This window comes from Xyrauchen texanus, chromosome 13 (assembly GCF_025860055.1).
Source record: "Xyrauchen texanus isolate HMW12.3.18 chromosome 13, RBS_HiC_50CHRs, whole genome shotgun sequence".
In the NCBI taxonomy this organism is placed as follows: domain Eukaryota; kingdom Metazoa; phylum Chordata; class Actinopteri; order Cypriniformes; family Catostomidae; genus Xyrauchen; species Xyrauchen texanus.
This window is the reverse complement of record NC_068288.1, coordinates 47,590,424-47,604,179: the sequence shown is the minus strand read 5'-3', so window position 1 is coordinate 47,604,179 and position 13,756 is coordinate 47,590,424. Positions and strand designations below refer to the sequence as shown.

General features: G+C 45.8%; 1 protein-coding gene across 2 annotated transcripts in view; it reads right to left on the bottom strand.

The window, feature by feature from the left end:
• LOC127653577 (lysine-specific demethylase 6A-like) overlaps positions 1–5,404 on the bottom strand; it is a 58,358-nt gene extending 52,954 nt beyond the window's left edge. For both annotated transcript variants that reach the window (XM_052140293.1, XM_052140294.1), the window contains exons 1-2: positions 4,950–5,404; positions 4,783–4,846 (exon numbers count right to left, since the gene is read on the bottom strand). In XM_052140293.1, the coding sequence (XP_051996253.1) occupies positions 4,783–4,846; positions 4,950–5,092 (207 nt within the window). In that variant the 5' untranslated portion in view covers positions 5,093–5,404. The remainder of the gene's footprint in view (positions 1–4,782; positions 4,847–4,949) is intronic.
• Between the last annotated feature and the right edge of the window lie 8,352 nt (positions 5,405–13,756).

Genomic DNA, 13,756 nt, shown 5'->3' with positions numbered 1-13,756 from the left:
CTCATTTATTATTAAATCATCTTCAGATTAGAAACGAAACTTCTTTAGACTCGTGACTTTGAGAACATTGTATTTCTGGGGTGTTTTGGCACTTTTATTATTGTTTTATTAGATTATTAAAACATGTTCAGCACAAAATATTTCCATTACTATAAACTTCAGCTTCTTTAACTTTAATAAATAACAAATATTAATTCTGAAACTTGTGAAATAAAGTCCAAAGTGTCTCTTCCAAAAGATGCTACAACTGTGTCCAAACTCCAAACGGTCCCGTAAATACAACCATTTAACTACAGGTGTGTCATTATCATGCTTTGTGCTCAAAAAGGGGGCGGGGCGTTCAACAGGTTAATTTATACAACAAACTTTATAGATTTTTTTATTTATAGTATATTGTGATATATAACGTTATCATAATATAAAATTATTCTTATTGTTATATAATTTGTCATATTGCCCACTCTTACACAACATGTAAACAATGTGTTAACATGATTTTAATGTTATAAAAATCACATACTAAACTTTTCTGTGTAAAGTTATATCCAATTTTACAACTTTGTTGCCAAACCCTAAAACGTATGTAAATTGTCGCTTTTAAAAAACTTTTCAGCTCAAATAATACACAACTTTTAACAGAAGAATTAATGTAAGTGAACCCACGGTGACCCGACCCTACAACTCTACAGAGACCCTAACCCCACTCGACCTACACTCTACAACTCTACAGCTGACCCTAACCCCACGGGCGACCGACCCTACAACTCTACAGAGACCCTAACCCCACGGCGATCGACCCTACAACTCTACAGCTGACCCTAACCCCACGGGCGACCGACCCTACAACTCTACAGAGACCCTAACCCCACGGCGACTCGACCCTACAACTCTACAGCTGACTCCTAACCCCACGGCGACCGACCCTACAACTCTACAGAGACCCTAACCCCACGCTGACCGACCCTACAACTCCATAGCGACCCTAACCCCACGGCGACCCACACTACAACTCTACAGGGACCCTAACCCCACGGCGACCCTAACCCAACACCAACTGACCCTACAGCGACCCTAACCCCACGGCAACCGACCCTACAACTCCACAGCGACCCTAACCCCACGGCGACCGGCCCCTACGGCGACCGGCCCCTACGGCGACCGGCCCCTATGGCGAAACATCACAGATCAGCAAAAACCTGTTTGTAAACGCTTTCACAATTTTCTGATGAATGGAGGAAACACATCAAACTTAATAAAGCACCTGAAAGACAGACAGCCGGATTTATTCAAGCAACTAAAGCAGGCGAGTTTAAAAGCATATTATCACATTAGGGCTGAAATGTTTAGTCGACATTATCGACATTGTCAAATACAAAATTGACGAGAAAAATGTCCGTTGTTGAATAGTCGTTTGATCTCATGTAACATGAAATCACATTAAACTGTAACGGTGACACGTGAGCGCAGCAGTTCAGAATTACACCGATCACAGATGCTCTCCAAACTTTCAGTTTATTTGATGTAGATCCCAAAGTATCAGAGAAGTATTAAAGTACATTCAGAAGCATGAACCGTTGTGGAATAAGTGGAGGCGGAGCTCTTTAAAGGAAACATCCTAACCCTAACATCTTAAATGCAGTCAAACATAATGTGTTATAGCTTTATTAAAGTTCCAATAATACAGACGCAGATCATGTTAATAACTATAAACTCTGAAACATGTCTCTGTGTGAGACTCTTCTATGAGTCGTGTGAACGTCCCGATCTCAGGGGAGAGAGACTCTGTCACGGGACCCTCATCCCTCGAGCGCTACACGCTTAATGCAGCTCGATTAGAACTTATTTAATCATAATATCTAATATATATCTATATATATATATATATATAAATACACATGTGTCACTGTGCATTTCTTATCATGAAGAAAAGTGGCAATATGCAGCTTTATTAATAAGAGCACTTCTTTGCACATTAGTTTGTAAATTGTTCTTTATTAATATTGTACGCTGGTTTATTTAGGTTTTGTTTTTTAGTACTTGGTAAAAACTTAAATTAAAAGTTTCAAAAGTTGAAGCAAATCTTGCTTCATAAAATTAATTAATAATTAATAAAAAGTGTTCACAAATACTTTAAGCACATTGTTCAGTTTTGTTATAATTATAAAATAATATATTGAAATTAAAGTGTTGCTCAATGGCATATTTCTGTTCTTAGTTCTGCTGCTGCTGCTGTTTTAACTTTGTTAATAAAAGAGTGTTTAGAAACATGTTTTTGTGTTTTGCTTTGCTATCGAGCACCGTGACATCACTAGTCTGAAGTACATTAGGCTACAAACCCGTCTTAATGATGATCCGTGTCTCCAAATCAAGCAGTTACTGACTGATTGTTCTTATGATAATAATTAAACAAGTTTTGTTGTAATAAGTGGAATTTTATAAAATAAATGAATTAATGAAATATGCCATCACATTTAATGTTTCTTTATTTAAAATAGAATAAGGGTCCATTATTGCATTAGTCTCTAGAGTCTGCAAACACCTTTTACAAGAACGGTTTTAAATCTGACAGCAGAGGGTAATGCGATAAGAACTGCATTTCTCATTTCTAAATAATAATTACAAATAAAGTACTGTAAGATTTACTGGAACCATAAAATTCCTAATGATTCCCAACAGCAGTGGCCAATACTGGGGCTGAATATTAAGGAGAGTTTAGGGGAAAATATGCCATTAAAAACAAAAAATGGCCTCGTCAATGAATTCTTCTGTTTGTTGTATTTGTAACTCTGATATATTGATGTTTGTGTAATGTTTAGGGTAAGTCATGAACATTCTCAGAGTAAAGAATTTGCATTATTGATTTGATAATTTACATTTTGACAAACAGATAAGACACGGTTTGTTTTAAAAATTATGCCCTCATAAAAGGTAATAAATGCCCCTGAAAATCAAATACAGAGGGCAAATATTGCCCATAAATGTAAAGTTGATTTCTGACTGGGTCTCTAATGAATAAAGTGATTAATTGTGAAGAAACTTATTTAGCAGTTAAAGATAAGTGTCTTTTTACTGGAACCCTTGTTTATTTGGGGACTAGGTGTGCAGAAAACATTTAAATTGGAGTCATCTGTATGATTTATTTCTCTTTGAAACTTCAATGTTTAGAATCAAAGAAGAGGGGAGTATCAGTCTTTGTTCACTACCTAGTGCGAGTGTGTTCACTAACTAGTGCGAGCGTGTTCACTAACTAGTGTGTGTGCACTACCTAGTGCGAGTGCGTTCACTAACTAGTGGGAGTGTGTTCACTACCTAGTGTGAGCGTGTCTGTTTACTACCTAGTGCAAGCCTGTTTACTACCTAGTGCGAGCCTGTTCACTAACTAGTTTGTGTGTGTTCACTACCTAGTGCGAGCGTGTCTGTGTGTTCACTACCTAGTGCGAGCGTGTCTGTGTGTTCACTACCTAGTGCGAGCGTGTCTGTGTGTTCACTACCTAGTGCGAGCGTGTCTGTTTGTTCACTACCTAGTGTGAGCGTGTCTGTGTGTTCACTACCTAGTGCGGCGTGTCTGTTGTTCACTACCTAGTGCGAGCGTGTCTGTGTTTACTACCTAGTGCGTAGCTGTGTTCACTAACTAGTGTGTGTGTGTGTATTCACTACCTAGTGCGAGTGTGTTCACTACCTAGTGTATGTTCACTACCTAGTGCGAGCGCGTGTGTGTTCACTAACTAGTGCGAGCGCGTGTGTGTTCACTAACTAGTGCGAGCGCGTGTGTGTTCACTAACTAGTGCGAGCACGTGTGTGTTCACTAACTAGTGCGAGCGCGTGTGTGTTCACTAACTAGTGCGAGCGCGTGTGTGTTCACTAACTAGTGCGAGCGCGTGTTCTCTAACTAGTGCGAGCATGTGTGTGTGTGTTCACTACCTAGTGTCGGTGTTCGTTACAGCCTGCTGGAATACACAACACAAGATCTTGTCATACGAAGCGTTTCCCAGAACACTTCACGAAACTCTCTGGAGCTCTGAATCAAACGGACTGGGCTGAAATATGACATGCATGTGTGGTACATGTGTGTACATGTGAGGCGGCACTTTCTGCATTATAACGCGCTGTCACCCCTCCCCATCCCGCCATCTTGGGCCGACCCAAGCAGCCATTACCACCGCACACAAAACAGTGTCTCTGTGCTCAAATATGATGATATCTGTCCGCTCAGGTCACTTCAGTGAACACATGTGCGTTCACCTGTATGACATCATATGTGCGGTTTGCGTCAAACAAACGAAATCGATCCGGGCTCACTGATGTGAACGCAAAAGAGCAGCTGGTGTCTCAAACTCCTGCTCATGAAATCAAACATTACATGCATTAGTCACCTAACTATTCAACTCCAGTCATGATCCAGCAACGCGACATCTCCGTACAGACGCGTCGCGTGAACGAGTGAAATGCGGTTTCTGCACTGATTATAATACACATTATAATACGATGTGCTGTTGAACATTAGCATCAAACTTGTGTTTGTTAAAGTCATTTGAAGTGAGCAGACGCGTGCACTGACGGAGCAGCTCAGAACTTCACACAGAGCGGTTACATGCGAACAAACACACAATATGCAAATGAAGGTGTTTATTTCTGCGCGTTGGCCGCGTCGCGTCCATCAAATGCAGCTCACACCCAAAACTTGCAGATCACCGGACAGCGTCAAGCACGAGAAACGGTCATAACTCGGAGACATTTTGTGAGCGTGTTGTAAAGTATCGGTGCGGCAACGCGCGTCTTTACCTTTATCAGCAGGGCCTTCATACTGGCGCCATCTTCATGAAGCCGCTGATCTCCGAACAGAGAGCTGCGAAACAAACACAACACAGAGCTCGAGATCAACTCACTGACCGACACACAAACATTCAAAAGCGACTCATCCACAGACCGCGTCCAGCGGCGATTCTGACCTGTCGATGCGGGCCAGAGTGTCGCTCTCCTGCGCGCTCAGTCGCGGCGCGTCCTCCTCCTCGCGTTCACTCGCTTTTCCCGCCGCCATTTTCTTCTCCTCATCACCAGCAGCAGCAGCGAGCGACACTCCGCACGATTTCATGGAATCGCACCCTAGAATCGAGTGAAGGCGATCTTCGTGCGTCCGAAAGCCACAATATAAAGGAACTTTTCCCAGTAAAAACGCGGTTCGGTTTGTGAAGCCCCGTAAGAAGTGAGTTAGCCCTCCAGTGGCGCGTCTTACATTTTTTTTTTAATAATAAAACGCGTGATGCGGTGGCTCAGTTTTTATGCGCGAGTTGCAGCCCGTGCACACTTAAAAATGCTCAATTTATTAAAACAATATGAAACTTCAGTCCTCCGCTAGATTAAAGTTGTTGTAATTGTGTCACACAGGCGAACCCACGCCGTCGCCGCCGACACGCCCTCTCTGGGCTCAACAGCCAATCGCTGCCGAGAAGAGCAGCACGTGACTGGCCTTGTCCTAAAATGTTGTGATCCAATCCTTTAGGTCATTTTTATTTCCTGTTACGTTTAGTTCAATCTGCGACCCAAACATTATGAATTGTAAACGGTGTCACAGTGAGAAGGTTTACCTTCCTTAAATACTTAATACTAAAACACGTGTGCTTTTTATAAAATGGGGAAATTACTCTGACAGCCAAAGGGTTAATTAATACCAGTGTTGGGTGTAATTCATTACTCTAATCAAATTACTTTTTCATTTTAAAAGGTTAAAGGATTAATCTTAATTTTTCAGTAATTTAATTACAGTTACTTCTGATGTAATTGCATACACTATAGAACAAATCTATATAAAATAGTAGTGAATTTAAAATCTAAATTAAACTTTTTATGTTAAAATATGTTTTCTAATTTAGGGTTAGGTTAAATTTTTTGGCCAGTTCATAAATAATTTATTAAATGTATTAAATAGAATTTATTTTAGGTTTAGAAAGTAATTAGTAATATGTAATGCAATTACTTTTCAGAAAGAGTAATTAGTACAGTAATCTAATTACAGTTTAGGAGATATTAGTAGTTAATAATGAATTACTTTTTAGAGTAAGTTACCCAACACTGGTTAATAGAGGGCAATTCTTTAGCTCGATTTTATTCCCTGCGATGTTCATTTTAACTGAATTTAGCATCAAAGTGAAAAGATTCGCCTCTCTATAACACTGGATGTCAAACAACACATTTATGTTATTATAAAATACAAATAAAAAGAGGTGTGGTGTATATAACGTAAATATGACTGAAACTTTGTCTGACTGACAGAATTTGAATTGTAAAATTTGTCCAAACAATTGCAGACATATTCTTTAAACAGAATATTTAAAACATCACCCGTTTACTTTTACAGCTTTCACCCCGTTATATTGTTGTTTTTGCGCGCGTTTCCCATTACAGAAGCACTGAAGAGAATAGAATGAAATAAAGAATAAAAACTCAGAAGTGGATTCAGAATGAACATTGCAGGAAACATGTTGTATGTGTTTCATATGACAACTGAATCCACAAACTGTATAATGCTTGAAACATTGACGTGGCTGTCGGCGGCGAGCACGCACTGCTGTCAAAGTCACCTGACGCCATGACGTCACACACGCACCCAACAGAATGAGTGAGCGCGTCATATCATATTTATTATCATCTGCCGTTATTGTGATATGAACTAAATATCACATTGAGTCGGTGTGCTGCGAGCTCTTTAAGTGTTGATGTCGGAGTAGTTTAATAACGATAATGTTCATCAATAATAAACATCTCCGTGTCTTTGATCTGCAGATAATTTCACCTCAAAACTAAACGCAAAGAAATAAGAAACTGTGTTTTGCACAAAGAAAATTAAACTAATTAAGACGTTTTAGCATTGTGACATTATATTTAAGGCAATTAAGCACATTTCTTTCCCAATTTCTCATGATACATAATGCTCAATGGTGATTCTCTTCATGTTCTCATAATTGTTGTCATTTTTAATTAAATGTAATAAACCATCATAAATCAGTGCAGCACATTCTTCACATTTGAAATATATATATATATATGCATACTTATTTATTTTCTGGTTGGGTTCTTAATTTTTATGAAAATAATGCCACAATGCAAAAAATCATAGTGGTCCTGAAATAGGCTTCATTTTCCTTAAAGTGGCAGTTCACCCAAAAATGAAAATTATGTCATCATTTACTCACCCTCATGTCATCCCAGATGTTTGTGACTTTCTTTCTTCTGCAGAACACAAATGAAGATTTTTAGAAGAATATTTCAGCTCTGTAGGTCCATACAATGCAAGTGAATGGTGACCAGAACTTTGAAGCTCCAAAAAGCACATAAAGGCAACATAAAAGTAATCCATAAGACTCCAGTGGTTTAATCCTGTATACAATGACAAGAAAGTGTCTTACTTATATTCTCGTCTGAGCAGGTGAAGATTTATTGTAAAAAATGACTTAAATATTGATCCGTTTCTCACCCACACCCATCATATCACTTCTGAAGACGTGGATTCTGGGTCTGGCCTCTTGAGGTTGTGAAAATGGTTCCTGTGATGCTGTGAAGTCCCACCATGCACCTGTCGATGGGTGTACTCTTTCTGCCAATCAGCGCATGGGTGTTTTCTTCACTCTGTATTTGTGAGTTTGATGCTGGTAAAGTCCCTGAGTGGTGGTGAATTGATCTTATTCTGGTTGTTGGACACTGAGCGGTGTTGTTTGAACATTGAGCGGTGTTGTTGTTGGACATTGAGCGGTGTTGTTGTTGGACATTGAGCGGTGTTGTTGTTGGACATTGAGCGGTGTTGTTTGAACATTGAGCGGTGTTGTTGTTGGACATTGAGCGGTGTTGTTGTTGGACATTGAGCGGTGTTGTTGTTGGACATTGAGCGGTGTTGTTTGAACATTGAGCAGTGTTGTTTGAACATTGAGCGGTGTTGTTTGGACATTGAGCGGTGTTGTTTGAACATTGAGCGGTGTTGTTTGAACATTGAGTGGTGTTGTTTGAACATTGAGCGGTGTTGTTGTTGGACATTGAGCGGTGTTGTTTGGACATTGAGCGGTGTTGTTTGAACATTGAGCGGTGTTGTTGTTGGACATTGAGCGGTGTTGTTGTTGGACATTGAGCGGTGTTGTTTGGACATTGAGCGGTGTTGTTTGAACATTGAGGGGTGTTGTTTGGACATTGAGCGGTGTTGTTTGGACATTGAGCGGTGTTGTTTGAACATTGAGCGGTGTTGTTTGGACATTGAGCGGTGTTGTTTGGACATTGAGCGGTGTTGTTTGGACATTGAGCGGTGTTGTTTGAACATTGAGCGGTGTTGTTTGAACATTGAGCGGTGTTGTTGTTGGACATTGAGCGGTGTTGTTGTTGGACATTGAGCGGTGTTGTTTGAACATTGAGCGGTGTTGTTGTTTGAACATTGAGCGGTGTTGTTGTTGGACATTGAGCGGTGTTGTTTGGACATTGAGCGGTGTTGTTTGAACATTGAGCGGTGTTGTTTGGACATTGAGCGGTGTTGTTTGAACATTGAGCGGTGTTGTTTGACATTGAGTGGTGTTGTTTGAACATTGAGTGGTGTTGTTTGGACATTGAGCGGTGTTGTTTGAACATTGAGCGGTGTTGTTTGGACATTGAGCGGTGTTGTTTGGACATTGAGCGGTGTTGTTTGGACATTGAGCGGTGTTGTTGGACAGGATATCAGGTGTGTTACGCTACTGCGTAATACAGCCCAACAGGTTAAATGTGCCGATCATTACAGGTACTGTTTACATTCAGTTTTGGCATTACTTAAGCTCACACATATTAGAAATTCACATTGGTTCTTTGTTTAACCTTATTTCTATATATGTGAGTAATATTATACAGTTGTATCACTTCCCACAAGAAGGAGGACAGGGAACAGGTGTTCAGCAACAGGTAAGCTTTTAATTCTCTTTTTATACTACACAATAGTAACCAAGCGCACTGAGTTGGCTTGTCATCTCTCCCCGACTGGAGGCTCGGTGTCTGCTTTTATGCCGCTCTCCTCGTGCTCACTGGAATTAGAGACAGGTGTTAGGCATAATTTAGCTCAGGTGTAAGCGCCCTTACCGCTTTCCTCTCCCGGACGGGCGCTTGACCACGCCCCCGCTGCCACATACCCCCACCGCCCGACTCAGGCCGGGGCACCATCCGGCCTGCCCACCACTCCCCCCCCATTTCTGGAGAGAAAGTCGGCGACAGCCATCTGCACCCCCGGTCTGTGGACCACCTTGAATTTAAAGGGCTGGAGAGCCAGGTACCAACGGGTGATCCGGGCGTTAGTATCTTTCATGCGGTGGAGCCACTGGAGTGGGGCGTGATCCGAGCAGAGGGTGAAGGCCCGCCCCAGCAGGTAATACCGGAGGGTGAGGACCGCCCACTTGATGGCCAAACACTCCTTCTCCACGGTGCTGTACTTAGTCTCCCTCAAAGAGAGCTTCCGGCTAATGTACAGCACTGGGCGCTCCTCCCCCTCCGCCACCTGCGAGAGTACGGCCCCCAGCCCTCTGTCTGAAGCGTCCGTCTGCAAAATAAAAGGGAGAGAGAAATCAGGTGCATGAAGAAGCGGCCCCCCACAAAGTGCGGCTTTAATCTGCATAAACGCCTGTTGGCACTGCTCCGACCATTGGACCGGATCTGGAGCCCCCTTTTTAGTGAGGTCAGTCAGCGGGCTGGTGACGTCCGAATAATTAGGCACAAACCTTCTATAATAGCCAGCCAGCCCCAGGAACTGCCTCACCCCCTTTTTGGTCTTAGGTCTAGGGCAAGTCGCAATCGCCGCGGTCTTATCAATTTGGGGACGCACCTGGCCATGACCCAAGTGGAACCCCAGATACCGTACCTCCACACGCCCAATCGCGCATTTCTTAGGGTTTGCCGTGAGCCCCGCCCGCCGCAGCGATCTCAGGACGGCCCTCAGATGTTGCATGTGCCGCTGCCAATCATTGCTATAAATGATAATATCATCTAAATAGGCAGCGGCGTACGCGGTGTGCGGTCTGAGGATCCGATCCATGAGTCGCTGAAACGTGGCCGGCGCCCCAAACAAACCGAAAGGAAGCGTCACAAATTGGTGTAATCCAAACGGCGTTGTGAAGGCTGTTTTCTCACGGGACATTGGTGTCAAGGGGATCTGCCAATAACCCTTTGTTAAATCCAAGGTCGAATAAAATCGAGCAGTACCTAACCGATCGAGCAGTTCATCAACACGGGGCATTGGGTACGCGTCAAATTTAGACACCGCGTTGACTTTTCTGTAATCCACACAGAATCGAACAGACCCATCACTCTTGGGAACAAGAACAACCGGGCTGGACCAATCACTGTGGGATTCCTCTATTACGCCCATATCAAGCATCGCATCTAATTCCTCCCGTACTATTTTCTTTTTATGTTCGGGTAAGCGATAGGGGCGGCAACGCACCACCGCGCCCGGCTCGGTCTCGATGTGGTGGTGTATGATGTTTGTACGGCCCGGTAGAGGGGAAAACACATCCGCAAATTCCTTTTGTAATTCGGAAACCTCTGTGAGTTGCCGCGGTGAGAGTTGGTCTCCACAAGTAACCGGAGTGTTAAGATTGTAGTCTTTGTTTACCTCCGGTCCGAGCTCCGCCCTCTCCGGAACTACCGTGGCCAACGTCACAGAGGCCGCCTCCTCCCTCCACAATTTCAGGAGGTTGAGGTGATAAATTTGACGTGCGCCCCCTCTATCGGTACGTTTAACTTCATAATCGAGATCCCCTACTCGTCGTGTGACCTCAAAGGGTCCTTGCCACTTGGCGAGTAATTTAGAGCTCGATGTTGGGAGTAATACGAGTACCTTATCTCCCGGTGCAAATTCCCGTAGCCGAGCACCCCTGTCATACAGCCGGCGTTGGCGTTCTTGAGCTTGGAGCAAATTCTCCTGTGTTAATCGCCCCAGTGTGTGGAGTTTTGCTCTAAGATCGAGAACGAACTGAATTTCATTTTTGCTATTAGAAGGTCCCTCCTCCCACGCTTCGCGGATGACGTCAAGGACACCGCGGGGGCGTCGCCCGTACAGCAGCTCAAACGGGGAGAACCCTGTGGAGGCTTGTGGGACCTCTCGTACTGCAAACAACAGGGGGTCTAGCCACTTATCCCAATTTCTAGCGTCATCGTGTACGAATTTACGAATCATGTTCTTGAGCGTTTTATTAAATCGTTCCACTAGGCCATCAGTCTGCGGATGGTAAACGCTAGTGCGAATCGATTTAATGCCCAAGAGCTCGTAAAGTTCGCGAAGTGTTCGTGACATAAAAGTCGTGCCTTGATCGGTGAGGATTTCTTTCGGAATCCCCACCCGGGAGATTATCTTGAAGAGTGCCCCTGCAACACTACGTGCGGAGATGTTGCTCAGAGGCACTGCTTCCGGATATCGCGTCGCGTAATCCACTAGGACTAACACGAAGCGATGTCCGCGTGCTGACCGTTCTAATGGCCCGACGAGGTCCATCCCAATTCTTTCGAAGGGGACCTCGATTAATGGTAGAGGGCGCAATGGCGCTTTTGGGGTGGCCGGTGGGTTTACCAGCTGACATTCACGGCACGCCGCACACCACCTGCGGACGTCACCGCCAATGCCCGGCCAATAAAAACGGGCTATTAGACGGAGAAGTGTTTTCCGTTCCCCTAGGTGACCGGCCATAGGATTATAGTGAGCCGCCTGGAAAACCATTTCCCGGCGGCTCCGTGGAACCAATAATTGTGTTACTTCCTCCTTTGTTTGAGCGTCCTGCGTCACTCTATATAACCGATCTCTAATCATGGCAAAATATGGGTATGAAATGGCGATGCCCGGCCGGAGCTGTTGACCATCAATTACTCTCACTTGGTCAAGAGCATGCTTAAGGGTTTCGTCCCGCGACTGCTCTAGAGGGAAGTCCCCCTCAGGGAATTCCCTGAGAGGAGGGGCGGCCACCTCGCCCCTTTCCTCGTCATCCCGAGCAGCCGAGGACGGCCCCGGCTCCGCCTCCCCTGCCAAAGCATCGCACACCGCACACCTCTTTATGCAGGACCCATCCGCACAAATACCCTCTAAAATATCTTTAAAATTCGGCCAATCGGTACCCAAGATTAGCGGATGGGTGAGGCGGGGACTAACCGCTGCCTCCACACTATGTTTCTTTTCCCTGAATTTAATCACCAAAGTCACCATGGGATACTTGTGAACATCCCCATGCACACACCTCACCCTCACCAGTTTAGCTAAACCCAAAGCCCCGGGTTGAACCAAGCGTTGGTGGATGGTGGTCTGATTGCAGCCGGTATCCAGCAAAGCTTGGTAAATACCCCCCCTGATCCTTACCGGAATCCGGTATGCTCCAGCCCGATAGGGGGCAGCCTGCGGGACGTCGGAGACCCGCACCACCGTCCCCACCTCCATCAGCGGACACTGATCCCGGAAGTGGTCCGGGTCTCCGCACCTCCAACAGGCCGGCCCAGGCGTTGCGGCCGCACTTGTGCTGGCGGGCGCCCCCACCTGAGGAGGAGAGCGGCTGAAAGACGGGGAGTGGGAGGGTACATTCTCCCAAGGCCGGGAAGCTGGTCTCTGGAACCCTCCACGCCTGCGCGGGGCAGGAACGGGCCCTGGGGAGAGAACAGAAGAAGAGACCAAAGGGGAGGGGGCGAGGGCAGTGGCAGACACAAGGGAAGGGAGAGAGAGAGAGACGAAGAAGAGGGCTCGTCCGCCCTCGGGATCGCCGCCAGATGGTCCTCTGCGAGACGAACGGCTTCCTCCAGCGACGCCGGGCGGTGGCACTGGACCCACTCCGCCGTTTTCCGGGGCAGCCGCTGACTAAATTGCTCCAGTACCACCTGATCGATAACACCCTCGACGTCGCGGTCCCCCGCGAGCAGCCACCTCCGACAGGCGTCCCGGAGCCGTTGGGCAAATGCGAACGGGCGACCGGACTTTTCCAACTTCATGCCCCGGAAGAGCTGACGATTCTCTTCCGGGCTCCGACCGACCCGTTGCAAAATGGCTCTTTTTAGGTCTGAATAGGCCAGGAGGTTAGTTGCCGGCAGTTGTTGAGCCGCGAGTTGAGCTTCCCCGGACAGGAGAGGAACTAGGCGGGCTGCCCATTGTTCATGCGGCCAGCCCCAGATTTCTGCCGTTCGCTCAAACAAATCCAGAAAGGCCTCAGGATCGTCTGCTACCCCCATCTTCTGTAACGTGGGCGGGGGCAGCGTGGAGCGGGTGTCCGGGGTCGCGGCTGTGGCCGGCGCGGCCTCCTGGCTGAGGAGGCTCCGGATGGCGTGCCGGTCCTCTGCCTGAGCCCGCATGATCTCAACAAACCGGCGATCCTGGTCCTGCCGGAGCTCAAGCAGGGTTTGTTGGTGGCTCTGGTGTAGTGCCGCGAGGGACTGGAGGATCTCCGTCAGCTGGGAGGACTCTACGGGGCGACCCATCTCCATACTTGGATGAACAAATTCCCGGGTTTCGGCACCAGTGTAACACTTCCCACAAGAAGGAGGACAGGGAACAGGTGTTCAGCAACAGGTAAGCTTTTAATTCTCTTTTTATACTACACAATAGTAACCAAGCGCACTGAGTTGGCTTGTCATCTCTCCTCGACTGGAGGCTCGGTGTCTGCTTTTATGCCGCTCTCCTCGTGCTCACTGGAATTAGAGACAGGTGTTAGGCATAATTTAGCTCAGGTGTAAGCGCCCTTACCGCTTTCCTCTCCCGGACGGGCGCTTGACCACGCCCCCGCTGCCACAA